This window comes from Paramormyrops kingsleyae, chromosome 13 (assembly GCF_048594095.1).
Source record: "Paramormyrops kingsleyae isolate MSU_618 chromosome 13, PKINGS_0.4, whole genome shotgun sequence".
Taxonomy (NCBI): Eukaryota; Metazoa; Chordata; class Actinopteri; order Osteoglossiformes; family Mormyridae; genus Paramormyrops; species Paramormyrops kingsleyae.
In genome coordinates, this window is record NC_132809.1 from 32,101,798 (window position 1) to 32,127,574 (window position 25,777).

Genomic DNA, 25,777 nt, shown 5'->3' on the forward strand with positions numbered 1-25,777 from the left:
CAACCTAGCTCTTCACAATCGGCTTAATTGGGTCGGCTTGAGCATAATTAAGAGAAGGAACCAGTGGGAGATGGAATGCGGCAGAAGAAGAAAATTCAGGCAGGATACAAGGAGGACAGATTGAGACTGACGAGGACTGGCAGGAGAAGAAAGACTCTGGGTAAACAGAGTAACAGTTGAGGCCTCTGCATCGTGGCAGTTTGGTGAACAGGCCTGGCACAGCTATCTGGAGTGTGATCCAGCAAAGTGAGCTTCCCTGCATCAATCTGGGCTGTTTAATAAGGCGGCCCGAATGAGACACTCTGATGGAGACACTCAGAACAGGCCTGTCCCAAAACTGTGATGATATTGATCGAACAGATTATAAGGAAAGGCCTGCTCTCCTGGGGCATAATTCTCATTGATGAAATAAACCGTATCTTTTATGCACTGGTAGATGTGCCGGGAGGGGGTGGGGGGTGGGGGTGGGGTAGTGCCTCTTGCCTAAGCCTTATTAAAAGGTGACAATGCACTGCCCCCTTGTGGTAGAGGTAGTGTGTTACATTTCCCATAGTGCCGTTGCTTTTTCCATCTGGTACCTGTTCTGTAGCTGCATATTCCCAGCTGGCTTGCGGAGCTCATTTACATTTACACTGTTGTAGTTACTTTCTAATGTTGATATTACTGAGGAATTATATGGTCTATGCAGTTAATATGAATGAATATGGAATCCAGTATAGTGCTACACTATATCCATCCATCAGTGTTCTTGGTATGCTCGTCCTGATCGGGGTTACAGGGACTATACATAACTACCATTACTACTACTGTTTGTATAGCAGTGTTTATGAGTGATGCTTACCTGATTGTGTGTGTGTGTGTGTGTGTGTGTGTGTGTGTGCATGCCCACATGTGCTTCAGGATGTGCGACAGTGGTGAGGGCCTCTACACCTTCCAGACACGAGAAGGAGAGCAGATCTACCAGAGGGTCCACTCTGCCACGTTGGCCATCGCCGAGCAGCACAAGAGGGTCCTGATGGAGATGGAGAAGAACAGCCGGGTGAGGAGCACAGAAAAGAGTAAATGCACAGACTAGTGCTGTCAGTACTGATTATATCAGCAACTGAGGCATCTACCGATTCATTTGACGTTTCACTGAGTAATGGTTTATAATATAATATAATATAATATAATATAATAGATACATTGCATTTGGTGCAAGGCAGGAGCCAACCAACCATTGCAGGGTCACACATGCGGTCAACTAAATGCATTTAAGTTGCATGTTTCTGGACAGAGGAAGGAAACTGGAGACCGCCCAAAAACCACGCCCACACAGGGTGAACATGCAAACTAACAGCACTACCCACTGCACCACTGCGCTGCCCTAACTGGCTTGTACCATGTGCCATGTTAATATGCACATGCAGTTGTTGCACTGCAAGAACTGCAGTAGTCTGCTGGGATCAAAGCATCAATTCATTGCACTAAAACATTTTGGGTCAGTCAAAGGAAAGAAAATTTCTTTATCTAGTATATGTGGAAAAAAAAACATTTGTCTAAAGTTTACCACTTTTGCATGAGCTCTGCATGTACTCTCTGAGACAATCATAATCATTATCGTTCTTGCTGTTTGACTCAGTCATAGACCATGCAGCACGTGAGAAATTAAACAAAATGAGCGAAGAGAAGAAAAGCGAACAATAACTGCTCATGAAAAGACATTTGTCTTCACTTGTATGGAAATATTTTGTATTTCATAGACGCGATATTGAACAAAAGCAAGTGATTTTCGGCACTGCATTGTATTGGCACAAATAACACCAATATACCACCACTAGGCTACTGTGAGAGACTAAATGACACATATCTATTGCTAACCTCACATTATTGGATGAGTCCTTTAAACCTGAATATCTTCTTTTGTGTTGCAGTCATTCTGTGGTGGTGGTTAAGTTCTGTTTTGCAATACTGACACAAGCCTGCATTTCACTTTTAATCTGAAAGGCTACCACACAACTGAGGGTTTTACTTTCAGCTTCATTCACTGTGCACCGTCTCCCTTCCGCCATATTGCCGAGGAATCGAGAAGGAAAATTTTTCATCTATGCTTTTTAGTAATCGAGTAATTGAGTTTAATCGAGTAATCGTGACAGCTCTGCACAGACTGACGTTTTAGATGCATTTAAAATGTTTGAATATTGTGTTTAATTGGCCCTTAAAGCAGACGAGGAGATTGAGAAGCAGGGATAATGACGGGCCTCTCTCCCTCTGTCTGCCTCTGCTTCTGTCTGCCTCTGTGTGCCTCTGTGTCCCTCTGTCTGTATCTGTCTGCCTCTGTTTCTGTCTCCCTCTGTTTGCCTCTGTCTCTGTCTCCCTCTGTCTCCCTGTCCCCCTCTGTCTGCATCTGTCCCCCTCTGTCTGCCTTTGTCCCCCTCTGTCTGTATCTGTCTGCCTCTGTTTCTGTCTCCCTCTGTTTGCCTCTGTCTCCGTCTCCCTCTGTCTCCCTGTCCCCCTCTGTCTGCATCTGTCTCCCTGTCCCCCTCTGTCTGCATCTGTCTCCCTGTCCCCCTCTGTCTGCATCTGTCTCCCTGTCCCCCTCTGTCTGCATCTGTCCCCCTCTGTCTGCATCTGTCTCCCTCTGTCCGCCTCTGTCTCCCTTTGTCCGCCTCTGTCTCCCTCTGCCTGTGTCTGTTTTTCCGAGTAGCTGCTGTCGAAGAGTTCAGAGGCGGGGTCCTACCCATGCACGCCCACCGCCATCCTGCCTCGCAGCGCCTTCTGGCACCACATAACTGGCAGCTCCACCAACGGTATGCTGGGAAAACGTGGTGTGTGACTCACCCTGCCTCTGCTTCTGTGTGCCTCTGTGTGACTCACCTTGCCTCTGCTTCTGTGTGCCTCTGTGTGACTCACCCTGCCTCTGCTTCTGTGTGCCTCTGTGTGACTCACTCTGCCTCTGCTTCTGTGTGCCTCTGTGACACTCACCCTGCCTCTGCTTCTGTGTGCCTCTGTGTGACTCACTCTGCCTCTGCTTCTGTGTGCCTCTGTGTGACTCACCCAACCTCTGCTTCTGTGTGCGTGACTCACCCTGCCTCTGCTTCTGTGTGACTCACCCTGCCTCTGCTTCTGTGTGCGTGTCTCACCCTGCCTCTGCTTCTGTGTGCCTCTGTGTGACTCACCCTGCCTCTGCACAGTGTGCTTTCAGCATGTCTGGCCAATGTAGCCCCATCACTTAGACTGAACTCCTCATGAATCCTGCAGTGAGCGGGATTTCTGTACCCTGTCAGTCAATGCACACTTTAACCAGATGGAAACCATCACTAAACAAGTTGGTTAAAGTACATTTACATTTTACACATTTAGCAGATGCTTTTGTTTAAAGTCAGGCAAGTAGCACATGCATAAATGCTGTCAGGGAGTCAACTAGGCAGCTAGGCTGAGTTTCCAATGAACGCTCAGGTACAGGTGTAAGCAGTATTGCAGCAGGAACTACACAGCAGCTACAGAACAATTTCCAACAAAGCAAGAATAAGATTCATTAATCAAGGACCAAAGGTGCAATATATTAACACTGATATAATATGAAGAGGCATCAATCTAGTAGAGGAATTCATGGAACAGATGGATCTTGTGGTGTTCTTGAAGGTGGAGAGGGAGGGTGTTTGATGACCAGATGTGGTTTGGCAGCTCATTCCACCAAGTGGGCCAAATTCCCTTAAAAACCCAAAGCCAAGGTTGCCTAAAGTTTGCAAACTGATTACTTGAGCAGGCCAGCCATTTAACTCTCACGGGCCTCCACCTATTGGGGAACTATGATATAAAAATTTTGCATTAGGCTGTGGAGAAAACCTTTGATCCCGATGCTGTGTTTGATCCAGATTAAACTGTATGTCCGCCTACTGAGTAACCATGAACTAGACCCTAACCATACATGAACACCAAAAGTGGGTTTTAAAGCTTGCTAGTCCCAACACTTCGTCTCTGCCTTCAGTGTAGCCATTGTTAAGGAGCACTATGTGAGCAGTGTGACAAAAAACATGACATATTTATGCCCATATGTATTGAAGACCTGTCCCCTTCTTCTGTGTTTTAGGTGATGTGTTCAGTAGCTCACAGACGGAGCCAGAAACAGACCAGCTTCCCGGGCGTCTGCCCCCTGAACGCCAAAACGCAGTCCCCATCAGCCACAGCCGGCATGGTCCCGACCAGTACCGCTCCTACCCTGGCCAGTGAGGGGTGCTGCACATTCCTCCCTCCTGATGTTTAATCTCCCTTATGTCTGTTGGGCTGGGACCTCATTTTCATCTCTTCAGGCCCCCCACTGATCCAGGGAGGCGATGGTGGAGGTGGGTGAGAACCCGACACACACACAGGAAGAATTTCTTTTTGGCCACGGAGGATCGACGAGACTTGCACACTCCTTCCGTGAGGAACTCCATCTCCCAGCAGCCCTCAGAAAGAAGGAAGAAAAAGGGGGGTGGTTTTGAGACTCGTGGACCTTTGTGTTTCTGTTGTTTTGGACACATTTTCGTGAGCTGCTCTATGCATGGCCCCCTTGGCAAGAAACAAAATGACCGTGTGGCATATGTGAGTGTGTAGGGGTCCCTCAACTAGACAAGCCCAATGACATCATATTGTTGGCGAAATCTGCCTTTAGAGAGAGATCACCCATACCCACCCATCTTTATGGGCAAGAAAATTAAACAGTCTAGAAATTTTTATGGCGAGTGCAGCTGTGAAGCATGAAACCAAGTCTGCACTCCCTGTGCTTGAACCCATAACCTTAATCTAGCGCACAAATGATGGGCCTTATAGCAGCGTTTCTGCTCCTGGAAATACACGACGATATAAGTGCCGGTGAAGACGGCGCGAGCGTGCGCGTGACGGCCAGCCTTGTACAACGAGAGAGAGAGAGAGAGAAGAACGTCTTCCTCAGACAAGGAAGAGGGGGATCGAGCAAACAGCATCTTTCTTTTGTAGGCAACAAAGCAACCAGACAGCTAGATGTTTCCTTGAGTTGAGTCCGTTTCGGACGGATGAGAAAACAAGATATTGCATTCACTGAGACAAACGCCTTTGGCTGTGTTCCTTCTTGCTTTATCATGCTGCTCTTCGGTGAACCACAGACAGACCTCTCCTGGGAACTGCAACTGAGAATGCTTCCTCCATCCCTTCATCTCTTCCTCTGATCGGGGTGCCTCTGTGTTCATGGACAAAGGCTTTTCTGTCAGCTGGTGAAACAAACCATGAAAAAGCTTCTCTGGACCAGTGGTTGCATTACTGTCTAGCATCATTTAAAAAAACAAACTAACAGAGAGGAACTGAAAGACTGAAAAAGTCGGATTACAGCAGCGTGCAACTTAAATTATTTTTTTACTCATCCCCATTTTTAAAAAAATCTTTTCCATTTCTGAATGAAAAAACAACACAGTTTTGAAGTTTGTTTTTCTAAGCAGTTTTTTTCTTCACAAAAGGGTAATGCTGACTACAAATGTCTGTGGGTATTGGTTTATCGTTACCTGTGCTTTGAATTTTAATGGTAGGTCCGGTTATGCACTTGCGTGTTCTTAACTGAAAGTTTGCACTTGGGGATGATTTTAAACATTACTTTTTTAGATAACTCAGGAGAAAATAGGTCTTCTATTTGAGACATTGTGTTTTTTTTACTTACTTTGGGGGATGCAGCATTGTTGGAATAACTTTTCTGGGTCTGGATAAGAGGGGTACCTCCCACGTTTCATCTACCTGTCTATCTGTCTAAGAGGATTTTAACATCAACTGAATTGCTAGGGTTGGCAAAGTCATCCCACGTCAGGTGGGCCCACAGTCAGGGGTCTGTTCGGGGTCCACTGCATGTAGCACACATCCCTTACAGAAGTCTACGTCTCAATATGAAACTGATACAACGTCTGCGGTACAGGGTCTGAGTCTCTACCCAGTGCTACACTCACACTCTGTGACCATCTTGAGTCTGCTATGTTCAGAGGCTTGATGTCGAGCATTCTGTAGTCAGATTTCTAACTGCTCTGTAACACATGGTATGTCTGTCATATTCAAGTGGGTGGCTTGCTGCAAAGTGATCTATTTTTTGTACTATGAGCTGAGATGGGGAAGAGACTCTTCACTCTTAATGAATCTGTGTGAAGTCTTAAATCTCGTTGATATTCCTGTTCATCCCTCTTGGCGCCCAGTTTAAAGCTTGCATTTTATTAACAGTTATTTATTGTCATAATTAATGGAAAAACAGTTTTTTCTGCAGAAAAAAATATATTTACACGTGTTGGGTGAGCATGTTGCTCGTGCAGAGCTGGGTTCAAGGGCATAAATTTGGATATGGATGGTAGGGACATGTCCTACCAATGTGGGAGTACTGTTTGTATTTGGGGGGGGGGGGGGTTCGGGGCTGTTTTGGTCCCAACCGTTGTTGAAACCAAACGTAGACACTTGGCTGGATTGGTTTTCAGCTCTAATGGGGATGGCTTGGCGTCCTTAAGGAACGTTCCTGTACTGGTTCCTGTACTGGTTGCCCCCAGGGATCCGTTGTTCTGTTGGTCTGCAGCGTGGAAGACATTTATGTGTGAGACCTGTTATACGATTCAATACATACGAGTATGTGTAATTTAATGTTATCTATAAGAAGGGCTAAGCTTTTGTTGAACACATCCCTAACATATCTAAGCTTATGTTGAACATGTTTTTCCTCTGTGTTGTGTATTTATAACCTGGGTTGACCATTGTACATATAGCTATTTATTTCTTTGTTTTGTGCAGGTGTTACATAGAGAACCCTAACCCTCCAAATCTGTGCGTGTGAGTGCGTCTGTCTGTCTTTGGGTAACAATAGGGAATGTTAGGAGAAAAGCCAAGGTACCTCCTCTTGTTTTATAAAACATGCTTCAGGCATGCTGGGAAACACTGTTAACAGATTGTTCTGGATTCACCTTTGTGTATCTGGGGTGTCAAGACCTGTGAGAGGTGAGAAGACTGTGCCCATCCCCCCTTTCAGGGGACAATGGCCTCGGCCATCTTTGGGCGGGATTCACAAACTGAGAGAAACAACGAATATTAAACAAAGATGGGCAATGCTAGAGTAGCTTCTACAGCAGCGCACAAGTAGCTAAAGACCCTGGGGGGGTGAGAATTTCTCATTTTAATTTCTCAGCCGTCTGACTGCAGCCCATTGGTCATTGCAAGGTGTGTGAATTAACTAGCAGGTAACAAATGGGGCTTTTCTGTCAAGGTTTTATTTTCTGCCTTAAAGCTGCTGTTTGCTTTTTTGGGGCATCGGTACACAGATAAGATTAAGTTGTGATGTATGTTTAAGGTCTAAAGACTTATACTCTATGACAGATAGCATTTATATAGACATATTGGACCCTGGTGGGTATATTTGAATGGGATAAATTGAACTGGAAGCCACATTTGCCCCTGGTTGGAAAACAGCTATAGCTATCGGAACACAGCATATCTGTTTTATGACTTTTTACCTATGCTGAGTTGCATAAATCTCTTTTTTTCCCCCTGTCCTTTCTACGCACAGTCGTCTTTCATGTGGTTTACTGTGCAGCTCAAAGATGGGAATAGCATGGGGTATACAAAAAAACACCATTTTTATAGCTGTACTGGCCAATGTTGCTTTGCGGTGTTTATGTCTTCGTAGGGCGACAAAAGATCTTTAAAAAAATATATAATACATTTTTCTAACATGCAGGCTGAGTAGTTCTGCGCTCTGGTAAAGTGGCTCAGTACATTTGGAACACCCCAGACCTTTACGGCCATAGATACCACCCGCTTCTTTCATTCCCAACTAAAACATGATGCTACCTTCTCAAATCACATTGTTGTTATAACAGTCTCGATGCAGTGATGTTTGTTGTTTGGCTGTTTAAATCAGTACGCCAGTGTCCAGCTGATGTGTCATCTATTCCCGTGGAGACCAATAGAGTACATAGACGCCACGTTTCACTCCTCTAGGTCCTAAGCAACAACAGTCTATGTGGATCGGAGCAATTCATGAAATTGAATTATTCTGTAAAGTTAAAAAAAATACTTTGAAAAATACAGCCAGAAAAATATGTTGCTTACTGCAGCTAAAATTTCTTTTTGCAGTTATGTGTACGGTCCTGTAGTCTCTGGAGTTCAGAAACATCACTTTCACTATATATGATGTTATCCTTTATTACATCATTTTTCAACGTGTCCTATGACTCATGTCCATATTATTACACTTTGATAATGCAAAATAAGACAGTCGTACTAGCTGAATTTTTCAAGTAGATTATAATACTTACTTAAAAAAAAGTAAAATAAACGCAAAAGCCATCAATGGATGTTTATCTTCTGCTCATTCAAGCTTTTGCTGTTTTTCTTTCTGTCTGGGTCCCTTCCAGTTTAGAATTGAAATTCACACACTGACCACATCATTCACAGTGGTGGCTGTTTACATCAGATAACTTGTCTCACGTAAGCATGAAAATGCAGAATAACAGGGGAAATAAAACCTAATAGTCTGAAAAGCAGAAAGCGAAAACTCTCAGACTGTCTGTATCGCGTTCTTATAGAATTCCTTTAAAACAATATTTAAAATGTCAAGATCATTGACTAAATATTTATTTTACAGCTTATGTTGCACAAGGCATAATGGGACTTTGGAATAAAAGGGACACTCTGCTAGTCGCGGTCTGCTTGGTTAGCTCACCAGTGTGAGAGAAAGCTAAAGAGCATGTTGGCATAGAGATCACCTTGCATGCATTGAGTTATAAAACGCTGTGTGTGTCATGTAATGTTTGTGGTACAACATTTTGCAGTTTTACAATAAAAAAGATGTTTTTTTTTACAGTAAAACCTGAAATTGGTGTCCTGATTATCCATCACTAACCAACTCGATATCCTGTGAGTTTTAAATTAAAATGAAAGAATAAAACCAATATACAATATGCTGTATATCCTAAGAATGTTTTGAAAACATGGAATGGGATTGTATTATTTTTGACATCTGTTTTGCTGGGCTGCAGGGTGGCTCTGTGGACAGATTGTTAGCCCTGTCGTCTTATACCTCCGGGGCACATTGTCCCCCCGGCTCTGTGTCCCCCCCATGTTTTTGGTCATAGAGGAAGGATCCAGGTTGTTCCCTAATTACAGTGACCTTGTACTGGATAGACAGTATGGAAATAGATGAATTTGTCATTAGTGTTTAAACAGCACATTTTCACATTTTTTTGCATCAGAGGCTTAAGCTTTCCCCTTAAAACAGCCACTACATACAACACGGTCAGAATATGTATAAGCAGCATCATTATTTCTGTTCTTTTTCTCCACTGAAAACAACGGCATCACCAGAAGGTTCCTGGAAGACAGGTGAAGATCTCCTTCCTTTGCCAGGAGATGAAAAGGCATGTAATTGTGCTCAAAACCGAAGAGGCAAGGACTGCAATCCAATCACCAGTTTTAATAAAGGTTTAATAAGTAAACTGATTATAAAAAAGTCAAAAGGTGATTATGATAGTTTAACCACACCACAGGTACCTGTGACTCCTGATTCTATGAATAAGGAAATCAATCTGAACAGATATTACATTTTAGACAATAAACAATAACAAACTTTTACAAATGTATAATAAACTGAAACTGAGGTCATACTGTATATGATGTATTTGAAGCAGGAAAAATTAGCAAGAATATGGATGAGCGACTTTGAAAATGGCCAAATTGTGATGGGTTGAGGCCTGGGTGAGACCATCTCCAAAATGACAGGTCATGTGGGGTCTTCCCAGTATGCAGAGGTGACTACCTACCAAAAATGGCTATTTCAGCTCGTCAAAAAAATGGATTAGCCAAGCTGGATTACATCATCCGTGATAATTGCACGCTACCATGGACACTGACTAGGCTATATACATTGTCATGCAAAATCATGATCGACAAGTCTGGACTGGCTGTCTAAGTCCCAGATCCAAACCAGGCCCTACACACTCTGACTCACCTGTACACCTTCGTTTGCACGAAGACCCATCACCATGTTGAAGTATTTCTCAAAGCAGTGAGGGTTAAGCCCTCATGAAGTGTGTCAACAACAATACAGTCCACTTTCACATAATATTTGTTGTTTATCATACATTATTAATCTGAAGAGGACACATCACAGTTTGAGATTTATGCAGGCTGATGACTCTTTCGCTAGTAGAAATATCCATTAATTGTTTTTTGCCTTTTTTGTTGATTCTGCAATGGGATTTTTAATTGTAATTAATGTTTATTTGTTCATATTTATACACTGTAATTGTCTGTTTTGTCACAAAGATAAAGTATTAATTTAACCAATACAATTTTTAATCTTCACAATACCTAATGGTACTGCTTTGGTTGCACTTTCAGTTACAAAAATGTAAAATAAGGAGGTCAAATGTTAGTTATTTGAAAATGAACTCAAAATGGACAAACTTCAAATTGCTCAGCAGTGTGATAAGACTTTGTAAACGTTGTCTTCTCACAACAGATAAATTTCTTGATTTTCTTAAAGACTTTTCTTACAGAAAAGTTTCTGAGCTTCTTGTCAGCAATTTTGGCACATGACAACATAATGCAGTTCCTCTTTCCTGTGAAGAAGATGATGAGGGTGAGGCCGTCTCAAATCTTTCTTGCAAACATTTCTATCAGTTTTAGCACATAGAACCTATTGTGAGAGCAACTCAGTCTGAGTGTAACTCATAATGAAGGCGGAGTGTTGAGGATATAGCTTTGGATCGAGTCCTAAATGGCAAAACCGAGGCCACAATTATTATGGAGCCAACGAAGTCCAGAAAAATTACATTTTTTTATCTTGTATTAATATATACAAAAAATATATAATATAAATTATTATATAAGTATATATGTTATATTAATATATTGTTTATTTATATGAATACTTTAATATTATATTATATATTATTCTTGTGCACACAAGATAAAAAAATATGCCAATCGTTTTTGAGACTTTGGCTGTATAAATTCTTCCGCCCCACCAGAACAAGAGCTATTGATGAAGGGATACTGAGGGATTTAAGGAAATTATATGCATGAAAGGCAACACAGGAAGAGCAACCAAAACAAGAGAGGGGGCTGGCAAAACGTGACTGACAAACTAAATGTGTAAGTGTCATTTCTAACTGTTTACTATTGCAACCTTTGCATTTCCACTGCCTATATGAATTATTCAGTGCGTCATATTCAGAGCAACACCAAAGACCTATGAATCAGTAAAATACAAAAATATTCTTGCATTATCTACTCTTCTAACCTAACGAACAGTAATTACTAATTCATTTCCTTTCCTTTTAAAGCAAATAGGAAGAAGGCTGAACTTAAAAAATACGGGTGAGCTTCAGCTATGCCTGATGTCACTGCAACTGAGCTGACGATCCAGCAAAATGCCCATCGCCTCATTTTATAGGGCATGGGGGGGGGGGCAGTAGCAGGAAATGTCCTCATAATTCTACTAGTGCCCCAGCAATGGGATGGGGACCCATGTAACGTGTCGGATGAGGACACAGTATCCGGCCACTCTTATGGAGAAGGCAATTTCGGCGAACTTGGCTCCTGATATACGGAGCTAATAAACTTCCAGTGAATATTATTCCCTCTTGACTGAAGCAGTAACTCTCAAAAAGTGTCCTGGTACACTGTAGGATTTGGATTATTACGCAATACATGATCAGTTCTGATTTGCTGAATGCTATATACATAAATGTAATAATTTTTTTCTGCATTTTACTGTAACTTAACTATATGGACTGTGTCTCATATTGCTAAGGCTGTTAAGACTGTCCATTTGTACAAACCTACTAATGTTTTGTTGATGGATTTCAGTGCCTCCCTTATAACAGGGGTGGCCAATCTTACCCAGAAAGGGCCACTGTATAGGCTGGCTTTCACTGCATCTCCCTCATTAGATTACTATTTAGAGGACTGATGGGGGCTGAAGAGTCCTCACACCTGGGTTTGAACAACTGACCAAAGGTTATCTCAAAAACCTGCATATACACTGGCCGTTTGCAGATAAGATTGACCAACCCTGCCTTATAATGTTTTTTAATTTAATTATTTTTGTTTATGTGCCCCTGGTCTTAAATTGCTTCTATTTGTACTGTCATGTTATGCAATAAAGTTCCATTTTAAAAATGATAATTAAAAAAACGATCTTTTCTTATGATTGCGGCGATTGCAATTGGTTGCTGTTGTAAGAATGGTGCAGCTATGGTTGGATAGGTTTCCTGAGTGGACACCTGTGTTTAAATCTGAGATCTAATCTTGTTTACATTGAATAAACCTGCTTCAGGCAAGTTCGCGCTTAACAGTGGTTGCTGTGACAACCAATCTCACAAGAGTTTTGAAAAACCGAGCAATCTGGGATCTTGTGAAAGGGTCAGAACTGGACTATGGAGCAATGGAAGAAGGTGGCCTGGTCTGATGAGTCACGTTTTCTGTTATACCGTGTGGCCAGCCGGGTGCATGTGCGTCATTTACCTGGGGAAGAGATGACACCAGGATGCACTGGCTGTTAAAACTGTCCATTGTTGATGGACTTTAGACTTTAGTGCTTGCCTTATATATACACACACACACTCCACAGGCCAATCAGTTTTCGGCTGGGGACAGCATACACTGCACTGGTGTCAGATTCTGTATTCTGAAATATCGTACGCATTTCTTGTATGAAACTTCCTCGTGGAAGACATAACAAACAAGCTTTAATGAATAATACGTGCTTGATCAGCACATTACATTCCGTGCTTATAAATTCCGTGACTTCTGAGGTACATGTTTTACTGTGAAGTAACATGGAAAAGAGCAAATGAAGGATAATAGAAACGGCAGCTCAGGTTAGAGGGGGAACTTCATTATATGGGATAGCAGGATGGCTAACTTTGGTCAGCTGGATGGAGTGAGATGTTCAATTTGGGGCAAGTCTGCACACACATGCACAAACATTTAGATGTATATTACAGTTTTATTACTTGGTAAATAGCCTGTAGGGTTTGCAAACTACCCCAAAGCTTTTGATGTAACTAGCTTTAGGTTTATAAAAGAATTATGTAGATTTGCCGTAACATTTCTTGGGTAAGCGTACTAGTCTGAAAGCGTGAGTGTCACGCCAGATGTGTTAGAGTTGGCAACCCTGTATACACGATTATGGCGTATATGGATTGATCACAAATCCAAAAGACAATTGGAGGAGATATTAACCGGAAATCGGCGACGAAGTTCACAGTTCACACTACGTCGCGCGCTGCGCATTCCGCACTCCCCCCCCCCCGCCCAGCATGCGATGGTCTCGAGCGATGAAAACAGATCGCGCGCTCGGTTGCCGATTAAGACGCCTGCCGGGGTTGTGTGACAGTCATGTGAGCCGGGAAACATGGCTGCACAAAAATAATGGCTAGTCGCACTTCAGTCATTCCTCCGCCTTGATATTTCTTGTCGTGTTTGTCGAGAAGTAAGCAACCCCTTCGCGAATTTCAATCCGACTTTTACAGTCTGTCCACCTGAGGTAAAGTCGTCGGTTGACTATCGCCAGGTCTCCTAGTCTGTTAGCTTGTTTCTGGATGTGCGGACCGTCTTTATACAACGGGCTACAGAAGAGGAACAGTCTCGACTTTATGGTTATTTACCTGTACATTTCATAGCTGCTTTGCCCCGTTATTTAATAACGCGATGTTGTCGGTAGTTTATGAAAATAAACCGTAGATCTGACGCGCTGAAATCCGCCTGTTAAGCTGCTGGTTCTGGCGTAGGTTCTTAAGGACAAAACGTTACCTGTGAAATTAGTTATATTATTTATAATATTTTTATATATAATATTTTCCGTGGTATATTCCAGTTTTGTATAGTACTGATAATACACACACAGCGTATAATTATTATTATTATATAACTGTTCACAGACTCTTCGTAGTGGAGAAGGTGTTCATGTGGCTAATATCACCATATAGACACAATATTATAGAGGTTAATTACTAACTGGCCGTCTGTAAAAGCAGCGTAACCGCTTTCCAGTCCTTGTAGTTTGTCGTTTTAGTCGAGGTGAAGGTGAAGCAGTCCCTCATATTTGTGTCAGCCTCGTAGCGTCCGTCGGTGAAAATGAACACCGAGAAAGATTTCGCTCCCCTGACCCCGAACATCGTCAGAGCCCTGAACGACAAGCTGTACGAAAAGAGAAAAGTCGCCGCTTTGGAGATAGAAAAGTAAGTTGCAATGTTTTCCTTTGCTTATTTTCTAGGATGGTTCATTTTCCTTTATGGAATGCGTCTTTTGTTTTCGTGTTTCTTGTCTTGTATTAGGGTTTATTGTTTCGCAATAACTTAAAATCAGTGTTTTAATTTCTAAATCAAAGTTCTTCTTTTTGCTACCGTGTATTTAGCGACTTCTGGAGCCACGACAGATTTAACCCTTTCTTTATTAAATAGTGAATGAGCAATATATTACATTTTAAAGCTCTTGCCTAATCAATATAAATAAGTATTGGAGTCGTCCTGTGACCTTGAAGGACAGAGTGCATCTTTCAGAATATGGACCAAATAATAAATCTTAAATATATTGGTATTTACTGTACACTGTTTTATGTGCTAAACGTGGTAAATGTAAAAATCTTAACTGTCCTCTCTGTATGTGTGTGTGTTTGTGCAGGCTGGTGCGAGAATTTGTGGCTCAGAACAATTCCACTCAGATCCGTCATGTTATCCAGATCCTGGCCACTGAGTTTGCCTTATCCCAGCACCCCCACAGTCGTAAAGGGGGGCTTATCGGCCTGGCTGCCTGCTCCATAGCCCTGGGAAAGGTAGTGGCCGGTCCCGCAGTGACAACACTGTTTGTCTTTTCCCTTTTCCCAATTTCTTTAACTTGCTTTCTTAAGAAGATTTCAGTTTTTTGCTTATGGTGGAGCATGGTTTTTTCAAACCACATTATGAATGTACTGATTTAATGAAGTTTTCTCTGGGAAAATACCTTTCTGAAGGGTACAACAGCAGGTTCAGCCCTGGCATCTGATGTGGTGGTTGTGTGGTTACATGTTCTTAATGTCACCTGCACTTCAGCTTTTTCCCCCCCACTTCCTGCTTTCCTGTTGTCTAGTCATATTCCTACGTAATAATTAGTTTCTTCATTGCCTTTTTTTTGCCTGTGCATATTCCCAGTTGCCCAGTGGCTCACCTTTCATCGTATCCTTTTATATCCTATTCTGTTTCTCCTGGTACTATGTAATCGGACACAAACAAATCCATTTTGCATCCGCCTAGTTTGTATGACAGATGAAGGAGCGATCTGATGAGCAGATACTCTCAGTGTCTGTAAATGATGACCCCCCCCCAAAATTTCCACTTGTGTTGTGGCTTGCAGGACTCTGGCCTTTACCTGAAGGAACTGATTGAGCCAGTGCTCACCTGCTTCAATGACTCTGACAGCCGTCTGCGCTACTATGCTTGTGAGGCACTTTACAACATCGTGAAGGTGGCCAGGGGGGCCGTGCTGCCCCATTTTAATGTGCTGTTTGATGGGCTCAGCAAGGTGAGCTACCAGGAACACGTTGTTCAAATGTGAGGCAGTCAAAGGACAAACATTTTAGGCAAACAGCTGTATTCTTACCCTTATGGGTTGTGAAGGACTTGTTCCATTTACTGAATGTACCTCAACTAGTGCATCATAATTTTGCCTCTAGATGAGTCTCCTGTCATAAGAAAATCCATAATGCAAGTGAAAGCAGCACATGTGCAACAATCATTGTATGTTAGCTGTAAACCACAGTGTCACAGCATCAGCCACATGTTCAGAAAGGATTTGCTGGGCTGGGACAATTTACTAAAGGACTTAATATTAAATTCACAATCTGTATATCATTCAAGTTGGCAGCAGATCCGGATCCCAATGTGAAGAGTGGATCAGAACTGCTGGACCGTCTGCTGAAGGTAAGCGTGGCAGTAACAACATTTCAGTAGTTTTAACAGATTGGTCATTAATCAATGGGCTTCCATTTTAAACAAACATCTTGTGGATTTCATGAATGTGTATGTGCGTGTTTGCATAAGAGATGCCATTGTCTGTTCATATTTTACAGGACATTGTGACAGAAAGTTCCAAATTTGACCTGGTGGCCTTTGTCCCTTTGCTGCGTGAGCGTATTTACTCCAATAACCAATATGCACGTCAGTTCATCATCTCCTGGGTGAGTTCAGCAGTGGGACTGTGGGGGCGGGGGGGGGGCTGTTTACTGATACGTGTTTCAACAGGAAACGCTTTTTGGTGTAATGCTGATAATATGAATGTTCTGTTTTGACTGATACAGTGAAGCTTTTTACTTTTCCATTCTATCTGTGCTCTTTATACATGTTTCTGTGCTGCCTAACTATATTTATTGATTATTCATATATTTTTTCCTGAATGGAGTTCTACTTCCATTCGTTAGCAGTCATAATGAAGAATTACAAGGCCTACATTAATTATAAATAGCCATATGCAGTTATAGTGAAATGCGTTTTATAGACGACTAAGCTGTCAGTTATATGATGGTGTACGACTTCAGATGGTGTACCACTTCAGAGAGCTGCATTTTTGGGTTTCTGTTGACAAAAGCACATGTTACACAATTTTAAGGGGAATAAAATCTCTTCTTGTGTGGTTTTATTACACTAGAATCAGTGCTGTAAGTGTAATACATTAATAAATCTAAGAATTAAAATAGGTTTTGCTGTTTTTATGACTTTCCATAAACATGCATAGTGTGTAATTTGTGTAATCAAATGAGAAATGAAGGAACTTTATTATTTAAAGTAATAATTTAGATGATTATAGAGCTGCAATGAGAAGCTGGCCTTAAACACTGTACTGACCCTTTCATGTGGAATGAGTTCAATTGAGGATGGAAAATTTAATCAAGAAATCCTTTGACACAGACATAAAACACATGTTTTCCTATCTCTTTTAAACACTTTACCACATAACCTTTCAAAAAATTAAGAAAATGTTTTAAAAGAAGCAATATCTGTTTTTTTTTTTTTTTTTTTTTTACTGTTGGCTTTAAAGCAGGATTTTTAATTCCTCGCTCTCTTGGCCTGTTCAGCAGGTTTTCATTTCATTTGTTGGATCACAGAATACAGATCAAGATGCCATTGATGTTGATGCCATTGACTGCTACAACTTATTGATTTCTTTCAAGAAATGTTTTACAAGAGTATTTTTTTAATTTAATTTGGTGTACTCTCACAATGCATAACAACTTATTTAGTCATGAATTTAGTGCCTAGGAATTAATTTTAAATGGTGAATTCACTATTTGTAACCATCTTTGACTGGAAACCACACAACTGGGAAAGGAAAAGGGTTTTTCTTTGGAGGACAGTGTCCTTTTCAGGGGAGACAGTGTTGTAGAAAATGTTCTGGCAGCCCGCGATCAATACAAAAAGAACACTGCCCTTGCACCTGGAACTGTGATGAAAACTGAGTGGCTTTGTTGGGGACAGGACAATCTTAGCTTCATCAGGGTGACCTACAATGGACTTGCAGCTTGTGGCACTGCTGTGTTACTATGGGTGTAATAAAAGAATTCAGCAGTATATTTGCTGTTCTCTGAGAGAAGTATAGATGGACAGATTAACCAGAGCTTAGTTCTCCTCCCCAGGAGTACCAGGCCCTCTACCTCAGAATTGCTTCAATTTTTAGGGACATTGCCATATAAATAATGTCTGAGAAGGTAAAAGGTTTATTGACAGTATACTGTCTGAAATGATAGAAGTTGATGTGTAATTCAGTGCAGAAATTCAATATTCCAGACTAAGTAATTATATCTTGGCTGGAACAAAAACCACCTAACCCCAAAAGCAGGATTAGCAGTACTGCTTGGGAAATGCTTGCCTGTGCGTGTTTTCTTTCTCTTTTCTATTGATGTTGAAATGTTAGCCTTCTTGCATTCATTACTCTCGCATGACTTGAAATTAAATTAAAATGGAAATGTTTTATAACCGTATTTGGAATTATGACATTTTTAATGTGATGTGAAAAATCCTGTTCTTCTGCTTGACCAGCAGGGGGTCTTTACATTAAATAGGATGCCTCATAATTTTGCACTAAGCTTTAAGATGTGTCCTGAATTTCATGGAGGATTTGTCGATCTTGCTAAATGGTCTCCATTGGGAGTGTTGCAAATTCGACCCTTTATATGTCCATTTGCATTAATTAGAATGGACCTGAAATGCTCCTGATTTCAGATACTTGTGCTGGAGTCTGTGCCAGACATAAACCTTTTGGATTATCTTCCGGAAATCCTGGATGGACTCTTTCAGATCCTGGGGGACAGCAGCAAGGAGATCCGCAAGATGTGAGCCTTAGTTCGGTCTTGCCGTTATCATTTTCCTGGGCTGCTAACTGGCTTTAATTTCTTTTGACGATACTGTAATGCAGTGTTTCCCAGTGCGGTCCTTAGCAGCCTGGAGAGCCCATTTTTGCTTCTTCACAGCACTGAGTCTTTGAGGACTGGATTGGGAAACACTGCTATAATGTTTTTCCAGTGTGTCAGGTCCTGAAAGTAAAAATCCAGACCAAGGTGTGGTTTCAACCAACCTGTTGAGTTTGAGTCTCAGTCACAGAGTACTCCGCTGGTTGGTTGAAACAAAATCTTGGTCTAGATTTTTACTTTCTGTACCTGAACTCTCCACCTCCATTATCTAGAAGGTATTAAACGATGGCTTGTTTTTGGTGTTTTTTTTTCTTGTTCTGCGGAATTTGTCTGAAGGTGTTGCTTTTGTCCCTCAGGTGTGAGGTGGCCTTGGGGGAGTTCCTTAAGGAGATTAAGAAGACACCATCCACTGTAAAGTTTGCAGAGATGGCTAACATCTTGGTCATTCACTGCCAGGTGTCTGATGAATCAAAATCGAGTAAGTGGTCACATCTCTCAAATCACGGCAATGATGGTAACATGGTAACACCACAACACACAGACACAGTATTCTGGTCAGATAGCTTCCTCAAGATGTGGGCTCTTGCATTGCTCTCTGGACTGGCCATTCCTCTCTGCTGAATGCTGTGCACAGTTTGTTGAGTATTTTCTTAGCTTAGTGGAAGAAACAAAGTACAAGCTGCAGTAAATTCCTTAAGCCAGTCTTGTGCAATTTAGCGTTCTGTAGTACAAAGACCTATAACTACTGTCAGAAGTGGCTGGATTGACATGGATGCCTTTGAGGTTGTGGCGTCACATTGGCTTCGTTAACAAAATCTCGCCAGTCACTGGCTCGTGTTTTATTCAGGGCCAATTAGATGTTTAGTGACTCATGGGCTTTTTCTGTTTACTCTCTTATATGAAGTCCTTAATGCTGCAGCAGATTAATAACATGAAGCTGCTCAGCAGTAATCCTGGCTGTGCAGTACAGTTTTAAAGAGTATTTGTGCTGAAGGTAAACCAAATTTGGGTCTTTGAAAAGATAATAAAATAGATGTGTGATGACATAACTGTGAAAACATTCCCATGATTTGGTGAGTAGCTACAATGTGTGGTATTGTTTTGAAAGGGTGAGGGTGACACTCCTTCTTTCATCCAAAGCGAACGATCTCATCCAGCTAACGGCTATGACATGGATGAGGGAGTTCATCCAACTGGCCGGCCGGCTGGTGCTCCCTTATTCCTCTGGCATCCTGACGGCCGTGCTGCCCTGTCTGTCTTATGATGACCGCAAGAAGAGTATCCTTTACTGTGAGGCTGAGCATTATGGCAAAAATATTATATTTTTTATCTTTTCACCATTACTTTTCATGTCTTTTAAGGCTATTTTGCAAGTTCCTGAACAGTACAACGAAACAAATTCCTGTATTTTAAAAAATGTAGCCCTATAAGCTGATAAAACCTAAAAGGAAAAACATGCTCGCCGTACTCTTTCTGGCGACTTCTTTCGAGGTGGTGAAAAGGTTCACCCTGCTGCCATCCAACATGCAAACCTTATCTTTGCAAATTTTATAAGTAACTGCTGTTTGCGCCGTGTCAGTTTTGGGATTCCGAACAAGTTCCATATTACTGGTGTTGAATTATTTATAGGGACCGACTCCTCTACGTCGTCCATGCTGCTATGTTGGCAATTAGGGAAAGTGTTTCATGTTTCGCATTGCATGTTCGGACAAGGGTGCGAAAAGGAGATGGGAAAAATCCAAGGCAGATTGTGGAGACATAATTGTTCACGATATAATATTGTCAAATCACACTCTCCTACTTACCATTTTTACACTTTGCTCCATCCCTGCGATTCTCTCATCTTAATTAATCTCTGTAATTGCTCAGCTTCACTCTGTGGGTTTTTGTGAAGTAGCATCATTGACAACTGGATTTCTCTATCTCTCCTGCTGCATGAGGTGTATCTTATTCCTGCCATGATGTAAGAGGTTGACTGCAAGAAATTTTGCTGCCGAAAACGTAATGTTTCATTCGGACAGAATCGCATAGAAAGCAGATCCAAAGACTAACTGTAATTGAAAGGAGAAGCAGTTCATTCTGCAAGCCTGGCACCCTTTCTCATCCTGACAGTGTTTCCTGGGTTTGTAAGCTGCTGTGTGTCTGGGGATGTGCACTCTTTCACATTTACCTTCATTTATCCAATGCTTTTTTTCTCAAGTGACCTACAGTAGAGGGTTGAATTACAATTTTGCTCCCTGGCCCAAAACATATCATTGGCTAATAATAAGGTTAGTCACTCAGTATGAATTATAGCCCCTTTTATGCCCCCACCTTAAAAAAAAAAAAAAAATCTTAATCGCCCCTGTTTTTCAAGGTGCTAATTAACATATTTCCTGAAACCTTAAGGGTGGGACTTGCACATCCATGGAGCAGCAAGCCCTCTTATCTAATTATTTCTCGTTTCCAACCAAAGCCCTGGACTGGTTGTGGAGATCCTTGATTCGTAGTTGCCCAGGTACCAAAGAGGCTGCCAGTGCCTGCAACCACAGCTTGATGAAGCTGGTGACCCCTGAGGATGATGGTGATGAGGAGGTGGACGGGCAAGTGAGTGACACTCTGCACCGAGAGGACGGCCCCCCCAAGTCCCAAGATGAACTTGACAGTGAGTATGAACGAATGTGAAATGAGATTTGGGTTGAGTATTCTTTGCTTCTGATTGTTGCCTAACATCACCCAAGGTGTATGGGACAGAGAGGTGAGGGATGTCCCCCCCCCCCCCCGATCACAACCCAGTATTGTTGAAATACATTTGCTAATGTAATAGATGCATTTATGCAAAGCAACATAGAGTTGAGAAAGCAGAGTCAGACGATCCGTAGAGCAGCTGAGGTAAAGAGCCGAAAGTGAAACTCATCTTCCAAGGCTGTAATGGGACACATATTCATCGTTTTCAGTTCACTATGCACAATGAAACAAATTAGTACATTTATTGACATGGGCAGGACCTAAATTCACAAATAGATGTTCAAAATGCTAATTGTGGCTGTAATTCTGGTTACAGTCAGTCTGGGAACATTTTGGTTTCTCATTGTCTGTTGCTCTTCCCACACTGTGTTGCCCGCTCGTCCCACCAGTCGGATTGCTGCATTCTTTTCTTGCTCCACCCTCTCAATTTTGATTGGTTCTCTTCATGCATGGCTCATGTTTCAGGGCTGGTGCTAACTTTTCAGTTCTAAGGCATGTGCTCAGTATAGGCATAGCATTGGTGGTTCAGTGGTAGAATTCTCGCCTGCCACGCGGGAGGCCCGGGTTCGATTCCCGGCCAATGCAGGCTTCCTCTTTTTTTCTTCCTTTTCTCTCTCGCCTTTCCCTTTTCATTTCTTACAGCCTTCAGTTCAACTATGAATTTTTAAACTTTAGACAATAAGTCCATTGTGACTTACTCTCAGTGCATTTACAATAGAATTGAATAGAAGGGTTTTATTGTCATTGCTCTTCAGGTACAATGAAGTGCAATAAGCGATTCCATGAGTGATTCATCCAGTAATTAAGATCTTTAATGTCTATAGTGAAGTTATTTTTTTTCCCCATTAACAAAATGCCTATTTTTTTTGGTTAGTAATGGTGAGCTGCAGGTTTCTGTAGGTTTTTGAGTGGTGTGGTGTCTCATCTAGGCATTGGTGGTTCAGTGGTAGAATTCTCGCCTGCCACGCGGGAGGCCCGGGTTCGATTCCCGGCCAATGCAGTGTCACTTTTTTCTTTTTGGTAATATACCTTTCACCTTTTTTTTTTAGATTCACTAAATGCATCGCAGGATTCTGGTGGGCTTAGTAATATCTGCTTCTTCACTCCTACCAGGTAGGTACAGCATGCAGAAATTACAGTGAAAAGTGCTCATATATGTTGAGTCCAAAAAAGACACCCTTCTTCAATGTCCCTATACCTAACAGCAACATTTCTGATGAAAATCCAGTTGTGAAGGTTCTGCTTACCAGATAAACCTAAGCCAAAATAATTTTTTTGCAAAATATTTTTATTGATTTTTAACAAATCACAATGTACCACTATGTAGGGCTGGACAATAATTCGATATCAATATATATCGCGATAGAATTTTTTTCGATAACGGTGATACGATTTTTAAACACATTTCCGATATTTCGATATACATTTGAATATTATATATATTCACCGGCTTTTAAAAATGTATCACAAGTGCTAAACAGGGCGTATTCAAATCGCATTCGCATGGTAATTTGCTGAACAACGCAGCTGTGAAACGTGATCAGGTATAACTTTTTTAGACAGCATAAATAATATTGAAGCATTTGTTTTCAAGCAGACTGTTAAAGGCAAAAGCAACAAAGCATTTTAGACTTTGTAAAGAAACCATAGTAACCACGTGTATGATACTTTTCAGAGCTGTGTCAGAGCGAAATGACTCGTGAATTTAATTTTGACACTGGTTAGCTTTTTGTAAAAACGAACTACAGTACACCCGGCAGGTTTTTTGTGATTTTGCGAGCGATCTTTGTGTTTTCAATGTTGGAGAATATAATTAAAGGTTTGTATCAAGAAACGACGGTGGTTTTTATTGTATACTGGTAAATCTCTGCTGTTAGTTGGTGGTATGCCTTTTGTTAGCCAACATGTATGTCGGGGCCGGCTCTACGCTGGGGCAACGCCCCCTTAAGCAAACGTCCTGCCCCCTTAAATCAAACTTTTAGAAGTTGAGGAAGAAAATAATAATTACCCACAAACTGAATATGGACAAGATTTACTACAGTAGCTGAAAAATCCACTGAAAAAGGCACAAACGAGATGATAAGTTTCACTTCTTGTTCGCCCTTTCCCTCCGTGTTCTGTTTGTGCGCGGGCTCACGCAGCACTCGGCAGATCCCCCACTCACCCTCCCCCCAGCTAAACATCCAATCACTGTTGGTATGCAAATGAGCCAGTTTCTCAGTAGGCAGGGCAGAGCGAAATGAGCTGCGTGATTGCGGAAGGTTTAGAGGAAACAGCAATCTCTCTCGTCAAAATCATAGCGACTCGTGAGATCATGGTTCGAATTATTTTTGTCTATTTGGGGGGGTCTTGATCGGGGGGTACTGTACCCCCCCCAAATAGACAAAAATAGCAGTTTGGGGGGGGGGGGGTATTAACATTTTTCTTGTTTTTTTTTTTTTTTTCTTTTTTAAGAAAGATAACCTCACCTTGTAGGAAAATTTTATGTAAAACGATTTTAGACACCCCTAGTGTGGACCGTACCATTTTAACCACCTCGGTGCTAGAAGCAGCTTAGCCAGTCGGTTACGTCATTCATTCTCATTGAGCGACTTGTTCGTTGTGATTTCAAGATTCTTTATTCGTCACATACATAGTTATAACAAGTACAACATGTAGTGAAATGAACCCTGACCGATCCTATTTTTCAGTTTTATATTTCAAGACTCGGTGAATTGATTTTTTCTTTTTCATAACTTAGCCTACCCTTTTTAGTTTTGGTAATATTGGCAATAGTGAAAAGTGTTTTGTTGGGTTCAAATATGTTTGATATAGGCCATCCAATTAAGGTAAATGTCTTGTTTTTAATCTGATGAGGAATATTTTATTTTATTTTATTTTTTGTTTTACTTTTCAGTTTTCCCCCTGAGGGATTGCCACCTTACTGTGGTCAGGGGCTTTGCGTGCCTCAGTGACCCTAAGAGCTACACCAGCAGAAGCTTAGCCTTCAGGTGGGACACCCAAGTTGGACAGGTCTTAGGGCAGAGGCCTGACAAAGTGCAATCCAATTACATGACAAAAACAGTTATCCAGAGCACCACCCCACCCCTTTCCCGCCTTTGTCGCCACCATGTGCCCCCTTCACATTTCTGTCTGCCCCCTCATATATGCATGTCTAGAACCGGCCCCGATGTATGTACATATTTATAGCATGCCGATCGCGTCAAATAAATCGCGGCAATGCCAAAAACCCGTGCATGTACATTCTCAGTTATTAACGCACATAAATACATTTCAAGCACATGCTAATATATTGCTGCCAAATTGGTTTTCGGTTATCTCGATCATCGGTTATCTCGACGCTTTTTGGCAACCCCCTAGGCCGGCGACATAACCGGGTTCGACTGTATATGAATAATCAGCCTGTTCTAGTTTAAATGGAAATATATTATTGTTAATAAGCTGAGTCTGAGAGTTTTATTTATTTGATAGTTTATTTCACATTTCTTGTTTGTAAAGGCTAAATACAAATAAAAAGTGAACCTTTTTTTTTGTACTGTTTTTATTAAAAAAAAAAATTATATAATTTTAATAGGAGGAGCCTGGAGGTATTATAGACTTTGCAAATTCAGTTTGCAGACATCCATTGTGCGTGTCCTCGGCAGTTTTTTCCTGAGGCTTTTTAATATTGTCCATATCGATATCGGAATTATATCGTATCGACCAAAATTAAGAAATATATCGTGATATAAATTTTTGCCATATCGTCCAGTCCTACCACTATGTATTTTAAACAAATATAAATCAGTAATGAAATATGTACATAGTGACACACAGTAGTAGTAAGATGAAATATATATAAAAATAAAATAAAAATATTTTCTCCTACTAAATGAACTAACGGGCAGAATAGAAAGGAAAACTAATAAAATGAATAAAGGCCAAATGATTTTTAAGTACACCTCTATTCTGTAGCTGGTTGGTTTCGGTTTTGGGTGGTTGCATGTCAGGCATCTTTGTTGTTTTTTTTCCAGCAGAATTCTATGTATGGCTCCCTAAATTAAGCAAGACGTCTCAGTAACCCCTCAGGGCTCTGTCATCTGGAGCTCTGGCTGACATTTGACCTGTTGCTACCTCAGGACTGTATCGCTCCTCTGTACTGTCCTGCCCCCTCTCCTGCTGCCATATGGTTCTGGCTTCAGCTTCACGCCGCTCTGCCTTTATGAACCATCCCCCCCCCCCCCCCCCCAATTCCTGTCATTTTAGTTCAGACACCCCACCCCCCCCCCCCGCGCCCCCTACCACCACACCAAAAGAAAGCACCATTGTAAAGTGTCATTCTGCAGCAGGCTGACAACGGAGCCAGCGCATTAACAACTCAAATTATGAATTAAAAAAAGTCAATAGAATAAAATACACCAGAATTATTCTTTACTTTATTCTAAACTATTTCTTTATTCTAAAATGGCTCAAATAATTAAAATGTCTGATTTGGCATTTGTGCATATATCATCACTATACAGTTAATGAATTGATTTATGAATTATGACGATGATAATGATTAATCAGTAAATAAGTGGTAACAGGTGAGGTATGTGATGTACCCCTTTTCAGTTTCTGTTAAAAGTGAATCATCTGGCAGCTGTAATATAACGTTTTTTTGATGACTAG

At 41.4% G+C, this 25,777-nt stretch overlaps 2 protein-coding genes across 5 annotated transcripts in view; both read left to right on the top strand.

Moving 5' to 3' along the window:
- LOC111849651 (docking protein 4-like) overlaps positions 1-8,823 on the top strand; it is a 56,261-nt gene extending 47,438 nt beyond the window's left edge. For 2 of the 3 annotated variants that reach the window (XM_023822721.2, XM_072698657.1), the window contains exons 7-9: positions 901-1,039; positions 2,687-2,789; positions 4,073-8,823. In XM_023822721.2, the coding sequence (XP_023678489.1) occupies positions 901-1,039; positions 2,687-2,789; positions 4,073-4,212 (382 nt within the window). In that variant the 3' untranslated portion in view covers positions 4,213-8,823. The remainder of the gene's footprint in view (positions 1-900; positions 1,040-2,686; positions 2,790-4,072) is intronic. The other variant, XM_023822722.2, reaches the window with a different exon arrangement.
- Positions 8,824-13,290: 4,467 nt separating this feature from the next.
- Positions 13,291-25,777, top strand: part of vac14 (vac14 homolog (S. cerevisiae)) — a 33,370-nt gene continuing 20,883 nt past the window's right edge. The window contains exons 1-11 of one of the 2 annotated variants that reach the window (XM_023822737.2): positions 13,291-13,507; positions 14,075-14,201; positions 14,644-14,794; positions 15,352-15,519; positions 15,855-15,917; positions 16,067-16,174; positions 18,213-18,322; positions 18,757-18,878; positions 19,541-19,678; positions 20,898-21,044; positions 22,177-22,240. In XM_023822737.2, the coding sequence (XP_023678505.1) occupies positions 14,098-14,201; positions 14,644-14,794; positions 15,352-15,519; positions 15,855-15,917; positions 16,067-16,174; positions 18,213-18,322; positions 18,757-18,878; positions 19,541-19,678; positions 20,898-21,044; positions 22,177-22,240 (1,175 nt within the window). In that variant the 5' untranslated portion in view covers positions 13,291-13,507; positions 14,075-14,097. The remainder of the gene's footprint in view (positions 13,508-14,074; positions 14,202-14,643; positions 14,795-15,351; positions 15,520-15,854; positions 15,918-16,066; positions 16,175-18,212; positions 18,323-18,756; positions 18,879-19,540; positions 19,679-20,897; positions 21,045-22,176; positions 22,241-25,777) is intronic. The other variant, XM_023822738.2, reaches the window with a different exon arrangement.